Source organism: Microcebus murinus, chromosome X (assembly GCF_040939455.1).
Source record: "Microcebus murinus isolate Inina chromosome X, M.murinus_Inina_mat1.0, whole genome shotgun sequence".
Classification (NCBI taxonomy): domain Eukaryota; kingdom Metazoa; phylum Chordata; class Mammalia; order Primates; family Cheirogaleidae; genus Microcebus; species Microcebus murinus.
Genome location: NC_134136.1, coordinates 387,427 through 408,864, shown reverse-complemented (window position 1 = coordinate 408,864; position 21,438 = coordinate 387,427). Strand labels below are relative to the sequence as shown.

The following is a 21,438-nucleotide window of genomic DNA, read 5'->3' as shown; positions in this document are numbered from 1 at the left end:
TTGTTAATCAAGGTCCCAAATGGTCTCTGAGATATTGAGGAATGATTAATATTCTCTCCTACTTCTACATCCTTGTCTTCTAGTTCCTTCCCTCTGGTCTGGAAGCATGCTCAAGTGTCCATTCTAAAATACCCTCCCTTATAAAAGGGATCCCTCCCTAACCACTAGTTCTTTGTTTCCTCAACCTACATAAAACTCTCCAATGCTTTCGCTTCCAATATACCACTCTCTCTTGTTTTTCCTTCTACTTCTGACCATTACTTTTGTTGATCTTTCTTCTGTGTCTGCCCTATAAATGTTATTGATACTGGGGAGTTCCATCTTTGGCTATCTTACATGTAATTCTGTACATACTCCCTTGATCCTGTCTTCTCTCATGATTTTAAATTACTATGAACTAACAATTCCAAATCATCTTCTTCAGGCCAGATATTCTCTTCAGATTTGTAGTGTTATAGTCAGGATTCGCAGGGCTGCGGGACAGAGAGAGTCACTGAGGCTGTAATTATCAAAAGGAGTTTTATAGTCTAGCTCAAGCTAGGGTCCGAGCCCCCAGAGTGCCAGCGCAGTGGCCTCTTCTTCAGGCAGGGTCCTCCCCTTGTGTGCTAGTGACCCTTTTATACCTAAGCTGTTTACATGCTGGTCATGCATCCGCCCCCACAGTGATTCTTACTTCTTCCTGCCCCTGATAGGCTCCAACCTGTTCCGGGTCCTAGCTGAGAGACTCCGGTTTCCGCATTCTTTGTCTTTCTCCTCTGCATCCCATAAAGTACTCATAATGCCTTGCGGTAAACAGAAGCCGGAAGGTGTCCATTGTCCTAATAGCCCAGCATCTTACAGTAGATCTGAACATACAGCTGATAAATGACTATCTCTACTTGAATATCCTACAGGTATATCAAACTCAACATGTCTCAAACTAAACTCATAATCATTTTTTACCCCATTTCTTCTCTAATGGTTGCAATTACAGTGATGACATCATCATCCATCATCCACCCAATTACTCAAGTCAGCAGCCTGAGGATCATCCTAGAGTCCTCCTTTTCTTTCATGCCTCATGTTCATTTGGTCTGCAAGTGCTTTCAGTGTCTATTTTCCCTTCTAAATATTCTTCTGATCCTTCTTCCCTTCTGTACGTAACTACTGCCATTCTTGAGTTCAAAGATTCATCATTTGAATTACTAGCTAAACAAGCTTTGTTTCTGGTATAATTCTACATTGCTGCCAGAATGAGCTTTCAAAAACACAAATATGACCACATTGCTCTTCAGCTCAAAAGCCTTCTATACCTTCCAGTTGCCTTTAGGAATTGCCAAACTTCTTCACCTGGCATATAGCATTGTTTATAATCCAGTCCCTACCTACTTCTCTAGCCTTACTTTCTGACTTCTGTTAATACTTTCACTTTGGGCTCTGGCCGCATCTGGCTCTTTGTTTCATAGTGCTTTGAGTGCCTAGGATGTTGTTTCTTTTTCCACTCTTTATTTGCTGAACTCTTTTCATCTTTTATAACTTTAGCATACTGAGTGAGGCTTTAGGTATTCACTCCTTTGTAAAGAACCTCCATTTGTTGCTGCCCATCTCCTAGATAAAGCTCATTCCCTTTTCTGTAGCAATTCTATACTTTATAAATATGTATATAATTGCATGCACAACCCTTAATTTCCTGTTTTACATGTCTGCTTTTTCTATTAAGAGTAAGCACTCCTTGAGAGTAAAGAGCATGCTTGGACATCTTTAATTCTATAACATTTGACACAGTGCCTGGCATATAGTAGTTGCCCAAATAATATTTGTTAAATGGATGGTTGTAGGCAGGAATCATGCCTTGCTTATTTCATTTTCCCCTAAAACACCTAACTCCATGCTTTGAAAATAGTAGGTACTCAAGAAATGTTGAATAAAGGAAAGAATATCTTTGAATGCTCAGTTCTAGATGTCTCCCCTGAGGTATCTTTCTGAAAGTTGGACCTCTGGTTGCCCCAATACTCTGTTTATGCACCTGTTTTGGCATTTATCACAGGATGTCTTGCGTTGCATTAAGTTGGGTTCATGTTTGCATCTCATCAAGAAATCATAAACTCCTGGGTGTACAGAAACCATTTCTCATACATACTGCTTTTACTTCCCCATAACATGGCTTAGCACAGAATCTAGTACATAGTAGGTATTTGATAAAGAATTATCAAATTAAATCTAGCTTTAGTTGTTTATATTTTCTCTGTTACCTGACTTTGGGATATAATGAGTATCAAGATATCCAGCTGAAGGAAAACTTCCTCAGTCCATTTGAGTCTTTTCCCTGAGCCCACGGCTCTACCATCTTGCCACTAGTCCAGTGGTCTTCAGACTTAGACACTTTGGCAGGAAGTTTCCCTTATCATTTTCCTTGCCTCTTCTAATCTATCCCTGCCAAAAAACACTGTGGTGTATTTTGGTTTGGATATCTTGACATCTTCCCTTCACCTCCATACCTTGTCCACATTTTTGTTACCTTTTTCTCTTTTTTTTTTTTCTTGTGGCGGGAGATAAAGGGAGGAAATTTTCTTCCTCTCCCCAATTACACGCAGTTAGTAAGTCTGCGGCAGTATGTATAATGGTTAACAGTTTGGGTACTTGCTTCATACTGCCTGTCTTTACCTCACCACTTAACTCTGTGTGTGGTCTTAAATAAGTTAGCTAACCTCTCTGAGCCCCATTTTCCATATATATGAAATGGAATTAACAACAGCACCTATCTGGTAGAATTTTTATGAGAATTAAATAAGTTAACATGTGTAGAGTAAAGCACAAAGGAATAAAGGAAGAAATACCTTTGAATACTCAGTTCTAGATGTCACCCCTGAGGTATCTTTCTGAAAGTTGGACCTCGGGTTGACCCAGTTCTCTGTTCATGCATCTTTTTTGACATTTGTCATCTCTTTGTTCCCTCTGTTGGTTTGGAACATACCCTCCCCCCCCATATAGCTGTTATTGGGGTCTGTGGATTGATAGAGCCAACCCTTTCAGAATTACTATGTCTGATGATGCAATATCCTTTTCCTTTATATGTTGATGCACTTTTAATTTGTCATTAAAAAAACAATATTACAGCAGTTGCACTCTTGGTCATTTATTCCAGAGAAGCAAAAACTTATTTTCATGCATGTTACATACTGAATGGTTCTGTTTATATAGTGTTCTTTACAATGGTCCCCAACCTTTTTGGCACTAGGGTCCATTTCCATGAAAGACAATTTTTCCACAAAGTAGGCAGTGGGGGGATGGTTTTGGGATGATTCAAGTGCATTACATTTATTTTTCATTTTATTGCTATTATTATTATATTGTAATATATAATGAAATAATTGTACAACTCACCATGGGTTGGGGACCCCTTATTTAAAAGTTAAATTGTAGAGTGGAGAACAGATTAGTGTTTACCAAGGGTTAGGGATAGGCGGAGAAGGGATGGGTGTGTTATGTATGTACGTATGTGCCATTGTGCTGGTTACACAAAGCTATACAAGTGATATGATTGCATATAGCCATATGCACAATTTATAACTCTAGAGCATGAACACAGTATACACGTATAACTACATGTATAACTGAACTGGTATAATCTGAATAAGATCTTTGGATTGTACCAATATCAGTTTCCTGGTTTCAATGATGTACTATAGTTATTGCAAGATGTTAAATTTGGGGAGACTGGATGAAAGGTGCATGGGTCCTTCCTGTACATATTTTCCAACTTCCTGTGAATCTGTAGTTACTTCATAATAAAATAGTTTTTGAAACTTGCAACATTAAGGATTGCCCATAATCCTATCATTCTATACTAGGCTACTGTTTTTATATCTTTATGTTCCAATCCCATGTTTGTCTGCATGCCTACATTGCTTAACATATTTATAATATTTTTACTTAACTTTTTAATTCATCATTATGTTAAACATTTTATACAGTTCTCACAATTTTTTTTTTTTTTTGAGACAGAGTCTCACTTTGTTGCCCCAGGCTAGAGTGAGTGCCCTGGCGTCAGCCTGGCTCACAGCAACCTCAATCTCCTGGGCTCAGCGATCCTACTGCCTCAGCCTCCCGAGTAGCTGGGACTACAGGCATGTGCCACCATGCCCGGCTAATTTTTTTTTGTATATATATTTTTAGTTGGTCAATTAATTTCTTTCTATTTTTGGTAGAGACGGGGTCTCGCTCAGGCTGGTTTCGAACTCCTGACCTTGAGCAATCCGCCCGCCTCGGCCTCCCAAAGTGCTAGGATTACAGGCGTGAGCCACCGCGCCCGGCCTCTCACAATTTTTTTAATTTAAAAAATCAATTATGTTTATTAGAATTTATACATTATTTTTTATTTCAGAATATTATGGGGGTACAAATATTTTGGTTACATATATTGTCTTTGCCTCACCAAACCCAGGGCCACAAACATGCCCTTCCCCCATATACTGCACTCCGCATCCATTAGTTGTGAGTTTACTCACTCCCACCTGACTGGCACCCAGTGAATATTACTTCCATGCAGGCACCTTGGTATTGATCAGTTAGTACCAATTTGGTGGCAAGTACATGTGGTGCTTGTTTTTCCATTCTTGTGATACCTCACTTTGAAGGATGGGCTCAAGCTTTATCCAGGATAATATAAGAGGTGCTAATTGAGCATTATTTCTTCTAGTTGAATAGTTTTCCGTGGTATACATATAACATATTTTATTAACTCACTCATGATGGGCACTTTGGTTGTTTCTACATCTTTACAATTGTGGATTGTGCTGCTATAAACATTCGAGTGCAAACGTTTTTATTACAGAATGTCTTTTGTTCCTTTGGGTAGATGCCTAGTAGCAGGATTGCTGGACCAAATGGCATTTCTACTTTTGGCTCTTTGAGATATCTCCAAATTACTTTCCACGGGGTTGTCCTAATTTGCAGTCCCATGAGCAATGTAAGAGTGTTCCTATCTCTCCACATCCACAATAGCATTTATTGTTTTGGGACTTGTTGATAAAGGCCATTCTCACCGGAGTGAGGTGATATCTCATTGTGGTTTTGATTTGCATTTCCCTAATGAGTAGAGATGTAGAGTACTTTTTTATATGTTTTCTCACCATTATTCTGTCTTATTTTTAAAAGTTTTGGTTCATGTCCTTTGCCAACTTTTTGATGGGGTGGTTTGATTGTTTTCTTGTGAATTTTTAAATCTCTATATAGATTCTTGTTATCATCCCTTTATCAGATGTATAGCATGCAAATATTTTGTCCCATTCTGTAGGTTGTCTATTCCCTCTAATGATAGTTTCCTTGGCTATGTAGAAGCTTTTTATTTTTTTATTTTTTTATTTTTTTTTTTTTTGAGACAGAGTCTCGCTTTGTTGCCCAGGCTAGAGTGAGTGCCGTGGCGTCAGCCTAGCTCACAGCAACCTCAAACTCCTGGGCTTGAGTGATCCTTCTGCCTCAGCCTCCCGAGTAGCTGGGACTACAGGCATGCGCCACCATGCCCGGCTAATTTTTTATATATATATATCAGTTGGCCAATTAATTTCTTTCTATTTATAGTAGAGACGGGGTCTCGCTCTTGCTCAGGCTGGTTTTGAACTCCTGACCTTGAGCAATCCGCCCGCCTCGGCCTCCCAAGAGCTAGGATTACAGGCGTGAGCCACAGCGCCCGGCCTGTAGAAGCTTTTTAATTTGATCAGATCCCATTTATTTATTTGTGTTGTTGCTTTGATTGCTTTAGGGGTATTCTTTAGAAATTCTTTGCTTAGGCCAATGTATAATAAGTGTTTTATCAACATTTTCTTCTAGAATTCTTAAGGTTACATGCCTTAGGTTTAAGCCTTTTATCCATTGTGAGCTGATTTTTGTGACAGGTGAGAGGTGGGGATCCAGTTTCAGTCTCCTGCATGTGGTTATTGAGTTTCCCAGCACCATTTATTCAATAGGGATTATTTTCCCCAATGTGTATTTTTGTCTGCTCTGTCAAAGATTAGATGACAAAATAATGGCTTTATATCTGCGTTCTGAGTCCTACTCCAAAGGTCTATATCTCTGTTCTGGTGTTAGTACCATGCTGTTGTATTACTGTAGCCTTATAGTATAGCTTGAAGTCTGGTAGACTGATGCCTCCCAATTTGTTCTTTTTACTTAAGATTACTTTGGCTATACGAGGTCTTCTCTGGTTCCATACAAAGCATAGAATTATTTTTTCTAGTTCTGTAAAGAATGATGATGGTATTTTGATAGGGATTGCATTAATTCTGTAGATCACATCTGCTAGTATGGTCATTTTAACAATATTTATTCTGCCAATACATGAGCGTGGTAGGGTTTTCCATCTGTTTACATCTTCTATTTATTTTATCAGTGTTTTCTAGTTATTCCTACATAGGTCTCCCACCTCATTCGTTAAATATATTCCCAAATATTTAATTTTCTTTGATGCTCTTGTGAAAGATGTTGTGTCTTTGATTTGATTTTTGGCTTCACTGTTATTGGCATATATGAATGCCTCTGATTTGTGTACATTAATTTTGTATCCTGAGACTTTGCTGAATTCATTTATCAATTCTAGCAGTCTCTTGATTGAATCTTTGGGATTTTCTAGATATAATATCATATCATCGGCAAAGATGGAGAGTTTCAGCTCTTTTGCCCCCATTTAGACACCCTTAATTCCTCTCTTTTCTCTGATTGTTCTGGCAAGGACTGAATAGAAGTGTAGATAGTGGGCAACTTTGTCTGGTTCCCATTCTAAGTGGGAATGCTTTCAATTTTTCCCCATTTAGTATGATATTTGCTGTGGGTTTATCATATATGGCACTAATAATTTTAAGATATGTCCCATCTATGTCTATTTTGTTAAGAGTTTTTATCACAAAAGTGTGTTGGATGTTTTCAAATGCTTTTTCTGTGTCTATTGAGAAAATCATATCTTCTTTATGTGGTGAATTGCATTTATAGATTTGCATATGTTGAACTATCATTGAATCTCTGAGATTAAGGCAACCTGGTCATGATGATTTTTTTTTATGTGCTGTTGAATTTTAATTGCCAAGATTTTGTTGAGGATTTTCAAATCTATATTCATGAGGGCTATTGATGTGTAGTTTTCCTGTATTGTTGTGTCCTTTCCTGGCTTTGTATCAGGGTGATATTGGCTTCTTAGAATGAGTTGGAGAGGATGCCATCCTTCACAATGTTGTGGAATAATTTCTGCAGTATAGGTATCAGTTAGTTTTTGTAAGTTTGGTAAAATTCAGGTGTGAACGCATCTAGTCTGGTAATTTTTTGTTGAAAGGTTTTTAATTGCTGCTTCAATCTATGTGCTTGATATTGGTTTGTTCAGGAATTCTGTTTCTTGCTTATTGAGCATAGGGAGGTTGTGTGTTCCCTTTCCCTCACATTTTCTAGTTTTGGGGCATGTAGCTTTTTATAGTATTCAAAGGTAATGTTTTATATTTCTGTGATGTCTGTAGCGATCTCTGCCTTTTCATTTCTAATTGAGCTTATTAGAGTCCTTTCCTTTCTAGTTCTTGTCAATCTAGTAAGAGGGCTGTCAATTTTGTTTATCTTTTCAAAAAACAAACTTTTGGTTTTATTAATCTTCTATATAGTTCTTTTGTTCTCAATTCCATTTATTCTACTCTGATCTTGGTTATTTCTCTTCTTCTGCTAGGTTGAGAATTGATTTGTTCTTCCTTTTCCAATTCCTGGAGACAGTTTATTAATTTGTGAACTTTCTGCCTTTTGGATGTGAGCATTTAATGCTATTAGTTTTCTGAGATGCAAGATGGCAGATGAGAAAGATTGTCAGCCACAGTGTCTCAGCAAGAAAGATAGATTTTAGAAAAAAGTGAAAAAAAATATAAACAGGCAGAAAAGCAGATCAGATGAGGGTCAGAAGTAAGGGTGCCTGAAACTATAGGCAACTCCACAGGAAGAAGTTGCAGAGGAGAACTGGAAGGAGAAATGCCCCTAAGAGGCTGGGAGACCAATGACAAGGGTAAGTGGAGTGGCTAAATTTACCTTCCCTTGCATCTAGGACTCCTGGTCAGTTCCTGAATGGCTGGAGAAATGTGCTAACACCATCCCAGGGACAGCTGATGCCAGTGAGTGATGAGATACTTGCTGACAGGGCACTAGGCTCCCATGTCCCTAGGGGCACCTCCCAGCCTACAGACCCAAACTGATCAACAGGTACCGTATTGCTTCATTCTGCCCTTTCCCTTCCCTACTCGTGGCTGCTGAGAGAGACAATTTAGCCAACACCTGGAAGGATCTGCAGGGAATAGGACTTTACTTTTGGTGCCCTACAATGAACTGAAGGGTACTCAGACCATGATCTCCCTACCTGCCAGACCTCCCAGGTGCTGCTTGCCTGGTGACTTCAGGAAAGGGGGGCAAATTCCGAGATGGAGAGACATTGATGCAGCTTGGGCACCCCGTAGGTGACTTAAGACCAGCATTCGTCTCCCTGACAGTCATGTATTGATCTCCAGGCCCCAGGGGACAGGCTTGCAGACCAGATCCTGTACACCCAGGTCTTGATTGCATTGCCAGGGGCACAAAAGGTATATTCGTGAATGAGCCCACTCAGGTGTCTGTGCCTTCAGGGGCACATCAGCGTGCTTGAGGGCAACCCTTCTCCCTTGGAAGGACCATGCTCCCAGCTCAGGCTGTGATCATGGGCAGGGAATCACCTGGCCTGTATCACAGCCAGGGGAGGTCTACTGGCTTCAGGTCCTGCCTGCCAGCAGAAGCCTGGGAAAAAATGCAGAATAGAGGAGGATGGAAAGGAGGGAGGCCTGCTCCAGACTGCAGCTCTCAGGCAGCCCCACCCCGACATGCAGAGTTTTTGGCTGAGTGGGGTCATTTCAGCCCATCCCTGGTAGCTTTGCCCAGAATCAGAGAACAGACTTTTGACCCTTGCTAATAGCATTTGTGGTGCTGGAGGGCAGGCTTACCCAGCCTTACTCCCTCAGCTACCCCCACTGAGGTGGAGAATAAGGACACTCCTGGTAATCCCAGGGCCCCTCCCACCACCTGAGGCACTAGAGTGCCTCTCCAGGGGAAAAAGAGCTGGTCTCAGGACCCAACAACAACACTACAGCTTGCTCCTCCCAGCAATTTCCACCTGCTCACAGGGAGGTCATTCTGCATACCCTTTTAATATATCTACTGACTCATCATACATAATGCATTCAAATATCACCCACAAACACCACCTACTGGCTCAGAGAATACATTGGACATGTCATTATCTATATGAAAATATAAAGGTAAAAAGCAATAGCTGCTCTAGATGGGAATGAGTCAGTAAAAAACTCTGGAGGTATGAAAAATCAAAGGCAAAACACACCCCCAAAGGGGAATACCAGCTCTCTAGCAAGGGACATCAACCAAATTCAGAACATTAAAATGACAGAAGAAATTTGAACGTGGATTGTAAGAAAACTCAATGATATGCAAGAGAAAATGGATAACCAACAAGAAGAAACCACAAAAAAGTCCATGACTTGGAAGAAAAATTCACTAAATAAATTGAAATATTAATGAAAAATCAAACAGAACTTCAGCAAATGAAGAATTTATTCTAGAAATTACAATACATTGCGGAAAGCCTGAAGAACAGGGTAGATTAAACAGAAGAAAGAATCTCAGGGATTTAAGATTACACCTTTCGATTAAATAAGTCAGTCACAGAGATAGAGCAGGAAAATAAGAGAAAAGAACAAAGCCTACAAGAAATGTGGGATTATGTGAAGAACCCTAATGTTAGAGTTATAGACATCCCTGAGGATAAAGAAGAAAATACACAGAGTTTGGATCAGCTATTTGAGGATATAATACAGGAGAAATTTCTTTGGCATTGCTAAAAATGTAGATATCCAGGTACAAGAAACTCAAAGGACTCCTGGGAGATTCCATGCAAACAGGAAGACAATATGACACGCAGTCATCAGACTGACCAAAATAACCACCAAAGAGACTATCCTATGATCTGCAAGGTGAAAGAAGCAGGGAACCTACAAAGGAAAGCCCATAAGAATAATGTCAGACTTATCAACTAACACCTTACAAGCAAGAAGAGACTGGGGCACCACTCTCACCCTTCTCAAACAGAATAATGCCCAGCCTAGAATCTTGTACTCTGCACAACAAAGTTTCCTATATGATGGAGAAACAAAGACCTTCTCAGATAAGCAAAGTCTGAGGGAAATCATCAAGACGAGACCTTCCCTCCAGGAAGTACTCAAAACAGTGTTACACAGGGATCAGCACTGTAAACACTCACAAATGTAAAATTATACAAAAGCTAAAGGTCAAAGGCCAGATTCCAAAATTTCTGAAGAGAACAAAGCAACAAAGTTCAACTCAACAGAATGAAAAGAAATCTTCCCCACTTATCAATACTCTTGATAAATGGGAATGGCTTGAAGTGCCCACTAAAAACACAAAGGTTGGCGGAATGGATAAATAGACACAAGTCAAGGATCTGCTGTCTTGAGGAAACACATCTAACCTGCAAGTATACATTCAGATTCAAGGTGAAGGAATGGAAAATAATATTTCAAGCAAACAGAAGCCAAAAAAAGCTGGCATGGCAGTTCGGCTTTCAGATAACTTAGTCTTCAAATCAACGAAAGTAATGAAATAAAAAGATCATCACTATACAATTGTGAAGGGTACAATTCAATAAGAAGACATAACAATTCTAAATACTTATGTATGTAACTCAGGTGCGCCCAGATTCATAAAGCAAACTCTACTTGATCCAAACAAAATAATAAACACCAACACCATAATACCCAGAGACTTCAACACCCCTCTGATAGCACAGGGCAGATACTCCAAACATAAAATAAAAAAAACCATAGAATTAAGCAGAACTCTGGAACAAAAGGGCCCGACTGACTCTTAAAAATATTCTACCCCCAAACCACTGAATAAATGTTTTTCTCATCAGCTAATGGGGCATTCTTTAAGATTGACCATATGCTAGGCCACAAAGCATGTTGCAAAAATATTTTAAAAATGGAAATTATACCATGGATCTCAGAGCAACATGGAATAAAATTAGAAATCAACTCCAACAGAAACTCTCATCCCTACACAAAGTTATGGAAAATAAACCAACTTCTGCTGAACGATAATTGCCTTAAGGAGAAAATCAAGATGGAAATCAAAACATTGTTTGAACTAAATGATAAGGGAGACACAAGGTATCAAAATCTGTGGGACACAGCTAAAGCACCCCTGAGATGAAAATTTATATCCATAAATGCCTACAGCCAAAAGACAAAAGGTTCACAAATATACAATTTAATGAATTGTTCCAAAGAACAGGAAAAAGATGAACAAACCCACCCCCAAACCAGCATATGGTAAGAAATAACAAAGATCAGAGCAGAAGTAAATGAAACTGATCAAAAAGAACTATGTGGAAGATTAATAAAACAAAAGGTTGATTCTTTAAAAAACTAAAATTGTTATGTCCCTTGCTATATTAATGAGAAGCAGAAAATAAAGGATTCTAATAAGCTGCACTAGGAATAAACAAATTACAACTGATGTCACAGAATTGCATGATATCATCTATTAATACTATAAAACCCTCTATGCACATAAACTTGAAAATGTGTAGGAAATGGACAAATTCTCAGAAACACACGGCCTCCCTAGGCTCAATCAGGAATAAATAGAACTCCTGAACAGACCATATCACATACTGAAATTGAAGCAGCAATAAAAAGTCTTAAAAAGAGAAGTCCCAGACCAGATGGTTTCACACCTGAATTTTACCAGACATACAAAGAAGAACTGGTGGCTATCCTGCAAAAATTATTCCACAACATCAAGAAGAAGAAAATCTTCCCCAACACGTTTTATAAAGCCAAAATCACCATGGTACCAAAACCAGGAGAGAACACAACAAAAAAGAAAACTGCAGACCAATATCCCCTATGAATATAGAAGGAAAAATTCTCAACAAAATCCTAGCTAAACGAATCCAGGTGCTTTTCAAAAAAATAATCTATCACGGCCAAGTGGGCTTCATCCCAGACATACAGGGATGGTTCAACACATTCAAATCTATAAATGTAATTCACCGCATAAATAGAAGCAAAAACAAAGACCGTATGATCCTCTAAATAGACCCAGAAAACTCATTTGACAAAATTCAACATCCTTTTATGATAGGAACACTTAACAAAATAGGCATAGATGGGACTTATGTAAAAATGATACATGCCATATATCACACAATCACTGCTAGCATCATACTGAATGGAGAAAAATTGAAAGCATTTCCACTTAAAACTTGAAGCAGAAAGTTTCCCTTTGTCATGACTTCTATTCCACTTAGTGCTGGAAGTTGTAGCCAGAGCAGTCACACAAGAGAAGGAAAACAAGGGCATCCAAATGAGGGCAGAAGTTAAACTATCACTCTTTACTGACCATATGATCTTATATCTAGAAAACCCCAATGATTCTGCATGAGACTACTAGAGTTGATAAATTGAGCAAAGTCTCAGGTTACAAAATCAATGTACAGAAATCAGTAGCATTCCTCTACACCAGGAGTCCTCAAACTACAGCCCGCGGGCCACATGCGGGTGTTTTTGCCCATTGGTTTTTTACTTCAAAATAAGATATGTGCAGTGTGCATAGGAATTTGTTCATATTTTTTTTTAAACTATAGTCTGGCCCTCCAGTGGTCTGAGGAACAGAGAACTGGCCCCTGTTTAAAAAGTTTGAGGACCCCTGCTCTACATGAACAACAGTCAAACTGCAAACCAAAATCAAAGACTCAGTACCCTTCACAGTAGCAAGAAAGAAAATGAAATACCTAGGGGTATATTAACTAAGGAGGTAAAAGACCTCTATCAGGACCACTATAAAACACCGACAAAGGAAATACCAGAGGAGGTTATCAGGTGGAAAACCATAGCATTCTCATGGGTTGGCAGAATCAACATTGTTCAAAGGTCTGTACTACCCAGAATGATCTACAGATTCAAAGCAATCTCCATTCAAATACTAACATCAGTTTTCACAGACATAGAAAATCAATTCTACACTTCATATGGAACCAGGGAAGACTGTATAGCAAAAGCTATCTTAAACAAAAAGAAGAAATTGAGAAGCATCAATTTATCAGACTTGAAGTTATACTACAAGGATATAGTAACTAAAACAGCATGGTACTGGCAGAAGAACAGAGACATAGACCAATGGAACAGAACTGAGAACTCAGATATAAAACCATCCCCATATAGCCATCTAATCTTTGACAAAGCAGACAAAAACATACACTGGGGAAAAGAATACTTATTCAATGAATGTGCTGGGAAAACTGGATAGCCACATGTAGAAGACTGCAACAGGACCTGTCCCCATCACGTCTCACAAAAATCAACTAAGGATAACAGACTTAAACCTAGGTCATGAAGGTATAAAAATTCTAGAAGCAAATGTTGGAAAAAATCTTAAAGACATTGGCATAGGCAAAGAACTTATGAAGAAGACTCAAAGACAATCACAGCAACAACAAAAATAAATAAATGGGACCTGATCAAATTTAAAAGATTCTGAACAGCCAAGCAAACTCTCACGAGAGTAAACAAATCACACAATGGGAGAAAATATTCACGTTACTTATCCAATAAAGGGCTGATAACTAGAATCTATATAGAACTCAAGAAAATCAACAAGAAAAAAAAATCAAACATCCCTATCAAATATGGGCAAGGACATGAACAGAAACTTTTCAAAAGAAGATAGAGTAGTTGCCAACAAACATATCAAAAAATGCTTAACACATCAGGGAAATTCAAAGCCACAATGAGATATCACTTATCACCAGTGAGAATGGCCTTTGTCAAAAGTCCCAAAACAATAAATGTTGCAGTTGATGCAGAGAGATAGGAACTCTGATACTGGTGTTGGGACTGCAAACTAGTACAACCTCTGTGGAAGTTAATATGAAGATACCTCAGAGATCTGTAAGTAGAACTACCATTTAATCCAGCAATCCCATTACCAGGCATCTACCCAAAAGAACAGAATACATTCTATAAAAAGACATCTGGACTCAAATGTTTATAGCAGCACAATTCACAATTGCAAAGATGTGGAAACAACCCAAACAACCCAAGTGCCCATCAATATATGAGTGGATTAATAAAATGTGGTATATGTATACCATGGAGTACTATTCAGCTACAAGAAACAATGGTGATATAGCACCTCTTGCATTATCCTGGATAGAGCTGGAATCCATTCTACTAAGTGAAGTATCCCAGGAATGGAAAAATAACCACCACAGTATACTCACCAGCAAATTGGTTTCATTGATCAACACCTAAGTGGACATATAGGAATAACATTTATGGGGCATCGGGCAGATGGTGGGGGAGGAGGTGATGGGTATATACATATACAATGAGTGTGATGCACACCATCTAGGGGATGGACATTCTTGAATCTCTGGCTTGGGGTGAGGCAAAGGCATTATATGTAACTGAAACATTTGCACCCCCATAATATGCTGAAATAAAAAAATAATTAAAAAGACATCTGTACCAGAATGTTTATAGCAGCAGAATTAACAATTGCAAAAATGTGGAAACAACCTATGTGCTCATCAATACATGAGTAGATTAATAAAATGTTGTGTATATATATATGTGTGTGTGTGTATACACACATACACACCCATACCATGGTATACTACTCAACCACAAAAAACAATGGTGATCTAGCACCTCTTGTATTATCCTGGATAGAGTTTGAACCCATTCTACTAAGTGAAGTATCACGAGAATGGAAAAACCAGCACTATATGTACTCACCGTCAAATTGGTTTTAACTGATCAACACTTAAGTGCACATATAGTAAAAACATTCATGAGGTGTTGAGCATATGGGAGGGGGGAGGAGGGTATGTGTATATTCACACCTAATGGGTGCAGTGCACACTGTCTGGAGGATGGACATGCTTGAAGTTCTGACTTGGGTGGGGCAAAGGCGATATTCATAACCTAAACATTTGTACTCTTGTAATATGATGAAATAAAAAATTAAAAAAAAATAATGCTATTAGATTTCCTCTCAAGAATGCTTTTGCTTTATCTCATAGATTTTGATAACTTGTGCCCCTGTGATCATTTACTTCAAAGAATTTTTTAATTTCTGGATCTCCTTCTTGACCTAGTAGTCATTCAGCAATAGATTGTTGAATTTCCATGATATTGTAAAGTGGTGAGTGCTTCTGCTGGAATTGATCTCTAATTTTATACCAATGAGGTCTGAGAAGACACATGGTATAATTTCGGTTTTTTTAATTTTGTTGATGTCTGATTTCTAGTCTAGAATGTGATCGACTTTATAGAAAGTTACATTAGCTGATGAGTAGAATGTATATTCATCTTTATTTGGGTGAAATGTTCTGTAGATGTCTGTAAGACCCATTGGTTCTAGAGCTCTGTTTAAGTCCATTGTTTCTTTGCTTATTTTCTATGTGGAGAATCTGTCCCGTTTCATCAGTGTGGTGTTGAAATCCACAGCTAGTATGGCATTACTGTTATTTAGATCAAACAGGGTTTGCTTTATGTATCTGGGTGCTCCTGTGTTGTGTGCATATATATTAAAAATTGCTAAGTTTTCTTGTTGCATTTTCTCCTCCACCATTTTATAATGACCATCTTTGTCTTTCTTTACTTTTGTTCTTTTTTTTAAAGAGTTACAAATAGTCACATTTTATTATAAATAAAATACTGTTTTTCTTAAAACATAAAAAATGCCAAGTGTTGCATTTTATTAACCACCCTGGAAAGCAAGACTGTAGAGATTAAGGCAAACAGCTAAAGTGAAGGCACATGTAAAAGGGCCATAGCTGGAATTCAGAGGGAAAATTCCAGGGAAAAATAGCAGTCTGTATTCCCCTTGTCAACCAGTATTCTGCAGCAGCCATCCTGTCGATTTCATTACATAAAATACAGATAATGGAACTACACAATAATGGCTATATTGCAGGAGTGTAATTAAGGTATCATCTTATAAAGAACTTTTATTTTAAAAATAAAATTCTGTTTAAAACTATATCACACAGTTTGAGGAGAAAGAGAAAAGCAAAAAAAAAAAAAAAAACAAAGAAAGAAAGAAAAAATAAACCAAGCCAAACCAAAATACCCCACCGTGGCCTAAGACTTGTCAGAGTGAACTTGATCCAAACTAGCTCGTCGCTTGGCAATCGCTCTTCAGTCCTCGCTCTTCAGTCCTCTTCCTGCGACCTTGGTGAAAATGCCTATGTTATGATGTGGCCACTCAGAAAGAGGAACTAGCCAGGAAACATCAATGTGAAAACTTGGCAAGAGCCATACCTCCTGTGACAGCAGAAGAGGCCTGGGAGAGCAGCGGAGCGAAAGCTCAGGGGTATGCCAAGTCAGAATGCTGCGGCAGACTCTCGTTGCCCCAATGAGATGGGAACAGCAGAGCGGGAGCATCAATGACTAAGCTACCCAAGCTTTCTTTTGGTTTCTATGTGCATGGAAGTTTGTTTTCCAACCCTTGACCATGTGTCTGAAAGCGTCATTGTGGGTAAGATATGTTTCCTGGAGACAGCAGATACTTGGCTTCTTTTTTTATCCACTTAGCCAGTCTATGCCTCTTTAGTGGATAATTCAAGCCATTCCCATTTATTAAGAGAATTGAATTATGGTAGATTTCTTTATATATTGTTAGATAAATTTTTATTGTTTTGTTTTCTCAAACCATTATGGAATCAGGGTTTTGGACTTTTACTCATGAGTGATTTTACTTTGCTGGATGTCTATTGTGATGTTCACTGTATAAAGCAGTTCTGCATACTTTATGCAGAGTAGGTCTGGTCTTCACAAACTCCATCAATGATTGCTTTTCTGGGAAATTCTATATTTCTCCCTCATAAATGAAGCTTAGTTTTTCCATGTAAAGAATTCTAGGTTGGCCATCATTCTGTTTTAGAAGGTTAGGATGGGTCCCCAGTTCCTTCTGGCTTATAAAGTTTCAGTTGAGTAGTCTTTAGTTAGTCTGATAGGTTTTCCTTTTATGGTATCTGCTGTTTTCGCCTTACTGATCTAAAGATTGCCTCTTTCATATTTACTTTGGCCAGCCTAATAACTGTGTTATGCGGTCATTGCCTTTTCACTTTGAGTCTCCTCAGGAGTTCTGTGTGCATCTTGTACCTGGGTATCTAGGTTTTTTGCCTGGCTAGGTATATTTTCCTCCATTATTCCAAGAAATAGATTTTCGAACCCTTGTGTATTATCTTCTCTCTCTTGGATGCCTACAATTCTTATGTTTGGTGTCTTTATATGAATCCACATTTCTTGTAATTTTTGTTCATGTCTCTTGCTTCTGTGTTCTTTTTCTTCATATGATTTATTTAGCACATAGGCATTATCTTCAAGCTCTGAGATTGTTTCCTCTGCATGATCCACCCTATTCTTAAGACTTTCCACTGTGTTTTGTGGTTCCTTGAATGCCTCTTTCATTTACAGTGTTTCTGTTTGTTTTTTTCATAACACTTTCATTTCTTTAGTGAATTTTTCATTCATTTCAAGTATTGTTCTTGTGTGTTCTTTGTGTTAGGTTTCCATTTTTTCTTCAATTACATTGAGTTTTCTTACAAACTATATTTGGAATTCTTCCTCTGTCCTTTTAATCATTTCATTTATGTTGGTATCCATTGTTGAGGATCTAATTATTTCTTTTGAGGGTGAATTTTCTCTCTGATCTTTCATGTTTCCTGCATTCTTTCGCTGATTTCTTCTCATTGGGCTACTTGGTTGAGAACTGGGGGTGCTAAGGATTGTTTATGGCCATATTTCCACATGCCTATGGGTTGTTCCTTGACAGCGCTAGGGAGTGACACACTGGTCCTTTATTGCCTTAGGGGTATTTTAGCAAGTTGTGTTACCTCTAATCTATTGTCTTCACCTCTTGCCAATGGAGAGTAGTGAGTTTGTTCCCCCAGCTTAAGCTCCCAGTTGGTGGATCACACTTGTGTGTATGACTCCACTGCCCTCTAATAGCTTGAGATGGACAGCACTGTGTTTAAACTATGGGGCTACCCTCTCTGTCGTTGATTGTAGTTTCTGTGGAGGAGCCAGTTATTGAGGTAATCTGATGATGTCTCTGTGGTAGGCTCTGGTAACCTTGATGAGATATATTAATGTCCTGATCTTTGGGAGGGGACTTGCCACTCCTGAAGGTTACTTGGACTCTGTTCCCCCTTGAGGTGGGAATAAGAGCAAGATAGATCACAGCAGTGTGTATGAGCCTGAATGGGTGTGCTTCTGTGGTTGCTTGGTCTGCTGCTAGGGGGAGCTGTTAATATGTTGGTCAGGTCTCTTTCACCATACTTTAGAGGCTGCTCCTGATGGGAGGGGTCAATTGGTGCAATTGCTGAGGTCAGGTTTTTCCTTCCTTATCCACAAACCCCAGTGCTGGCAGTGGCTAACCCAGAGAGCAAACCCTAGAATTATGTTCTTATTAGATGACCTAAGCTGGTCTGCTGGGCCAAACCAAGTGAATGCCAACTGTTTTTTTAGTATCAAAGCCCTGCAGATTCATTCTAGTTCCATAGAGAAAGTGGCTTTTCTCGCTTTTCCCCACCTCCAAATGTCGAGCCCTCTGTGCCTGACACGAATGTACCTGGGCTGGGTGAGAGGTGTTGCCAGAAACCACCATATGCTGTAGCATCTCTGGGCTGGGAGCCCCAAAATGGTGGCTGCCTGCCCCTCTAGAGCTAGTGTTGGGACCACCCCTTAGGAGTTGGCAGATGCCAGTCCAGCAGGCTGACTCAATGGGCAAAGTCCCAGAGATTCACCTGAGCTGCACTGAGAAAGTGGCTTTTCTACTTCTCTCCATTCCCAAGGGCAGAGCCCACTGTGTGGGAGAGGTGTTGCCTGAAATTGCCAGTGCACCAGCAGCGTCTCTGGGCTGGGGATCCCCAAAATGGCAGCTGCCCACCCTTGGAAAGCTAGTGTTGGGGCGACCCCTTAGGAGTTGGCAAATATCGGTCTGGTGTGTGGAATCAACAGGCCACCTACTGTCACTTCTGCATCTCAGTCCCACAATCTCACATCTGCTTAGCAGAGGATCCTCCTCTTTTTGTCCTGCTCTGAATTGGCCAAATTGTCAGAAGTTTGCAAGGGCAGAGACCCCTTTTCAGCCTTCACCTCCTGTGCTCTGGTCCCACTGACCACCAGAGGTCAGTTGTCTGTCTCCAAACTCCCTCCCACTGGTTGCTGGAAGTAACCACTCAGAGAAGTCCCTCCTCTGCCCAGTGCGGTCCCAGCACAGAGTAATGGAGAGTTCAAAATGTTTCCTGCCATTGTCTCCTTTCCACAGAGCCTGTCATCCCATGACTTTTCATCAACTTCAGCTGCGTCCCTGTCTGAGTGGGTGTGGAGGTCTGTGGGGGAGCCGGACGTCCTCCTGTGGGTCAGATTGCATTGCGCTAGCTGGCCCGGTGGGTATGACCCTCCCACGCTCTATTCCCTGTTGTGTATCTCACACTCTCCAGTCTTTGTGAATGTATCCCCCTTTCACCTTTTTTTTTTTTCTTGCTCTACCTATCCCATACTGTTTCTCTGCAGATTCAGAATGCTGTTCTGGGCGAGGGAAGTGATCCCCTCATGTGTAGCCATCTGACTTCTTCACCTTCTCTCAAAGCAGTGAGCTAGGGGGCTACTACTAATCTGCCATTTTTTCCTCTTCTCTCAGAATTTTAAACAGTACCATTTTTTCAGATTCAGCTGATTTTTTCTTGGATAGTTGGTATGTTAAAGGTACCAACCTATTCACTTATTTATCTCATTAGTGCATTTTAATACTGTTTTTTATCTAGTCTTTCCCCTATTATCAGACATTTAGATACTTCTAATTTTCTATCATTGGTAGAATCTCAGGAATATCCTCATATGCATAAATTAGATTTTCTGAGTTATTTCCTCAGAATAAATTTCTAAAAGTGGGGATAGTGGATCAAAGGATACTGGATCATACTTATATGGTTTTGATAGTTTTTCCATATTGCTTTCTGAAAGGGATATAGCATTACAATCAGTTTATAAGCATATGAATTTTATCACAACCATGCCAGCATTGGGCATTTTGAAAATTTAATTAGTATAAACTAGTGGCTTTATGTCATTTAAAGTTAACATTTCTGTCATTACTAGTGAAATTGAACTCTTCACTTTTTATTTGTGTGAATTATCTGTCCATCTTCTTTTGCTACTTTATCTGTTATGATGCTTTTCTTATAAATGTGAAGAAACTATTTATACTTTGCAAGAATATGTAATAAAGAGAACATCTTTGACATTTATGATAGTCTTATTAGAACTCATTTAGAGTTATGGTCATGTCACTTAACGATGGGGATATGGTCTGAGAGAAATGCCTCATTAGGCGATTTCATTGTTGTGTGAACATCATAGTGTGCTTACACAAACCTAGATAGTATATCCCGCTACACACCTAGGCTGTCTCCTCCAGCCACCCTCGTATATGCAGTCTGTCATTGACTGAAATATCATTATGTGAAGGATGACTGTGTGAACAAAAGCACCACAGCCTCAGTAGAGAAATGGATATTCTGTTCTTAAATGTCTCCAGGGAAAAAAGTGATAACATTTTTGTGTTATCCCTTTTAGCCATATGCAATTTGCCTACATAATTTGTCACAGTGACTTTGGGCTAACGACTCCTGGATGTGAACATGAGAATATCTGAAATGAGAAGAGCATTGGGCTGGGGATTTTATGTTGGGTGTGATCTCCGGCATCTCACCTTTCTTCCCTTTTTAAGTGAAAATCATAACACCTACAGATATAGAGGTGGTATACATGTTAGAACCATGAGTTCAACTATGAGTGCAGATGAGTTAAAGAGACCAACATTCATAGAACAACTTTTAAATATCTAAGATTATTTTCCATGTTTCTGAAAAGGAAAGGTGGCTTTAGTTTGTTTCTGGTTTTTAACCTCAGGTGTATAGAATTGAGTTCATCACATGCTCCTTGATGATGACTTATAATCATTGGTCCATACAAAAGCTATCTTATTTATTTATTTAGCCCCCTTTTCCACTCCCCTGTCATAGGCAAGCATTCCCTCATCATATGTAAGCATTCTAACATGATTAACATGATATTTGTATTTCTATGTGTTGTTCAAAACATGATGGTTTTTATGCATGAATTTTTAGTTTCTGAAATAGTGATATCTTCAGTATATCATTCTGTTTCTTACTTTTTTCAATGTCATATTTTTTTTAGCCATCAGTGTTACTATATGTACTTATAACCTGTTGCTTCTGACCATTTCACCATATTGATCTGTCTATTCTCAAAATTATGGACATATCCTTACATGTCCTTA

The 21,438-nt window shown here is 39.0% G+C and overlaps 1 protein-coding gene across 3 annotated transcripts in view; it reads left to right on the top strand.

Moving 5' to 3' along the window:
• Positions 1–21,438, top strand: part of MTMR8 (myotubularin related protein 8) — a 144,737-nt gene that overhangs the window by 27,067 nt on the left and 96,232 nt on the right. For 2 of the 3 annotated variants that reach the window (XR_012916056.1, XM_012750000.3), the window contains exon 1: positions 3,597–19,522. The exons of the other annotated variant lie outside the window; for it this stretch is intronic. Coding sequence is in view for 1 of the 2 variants with exons in the window: in XM_012750000.3 (XP_012605454.2) it covers positions 19,358–19,522 (165 nt within the window). In the remaining variant the exon portion in view is untranslated. Of the gene's footprint in view, positions 1–3,596; positions 19,523–21,438 lie in introns of those variants that run through there. 3 annotated transcript variants of the gene reach the window in all.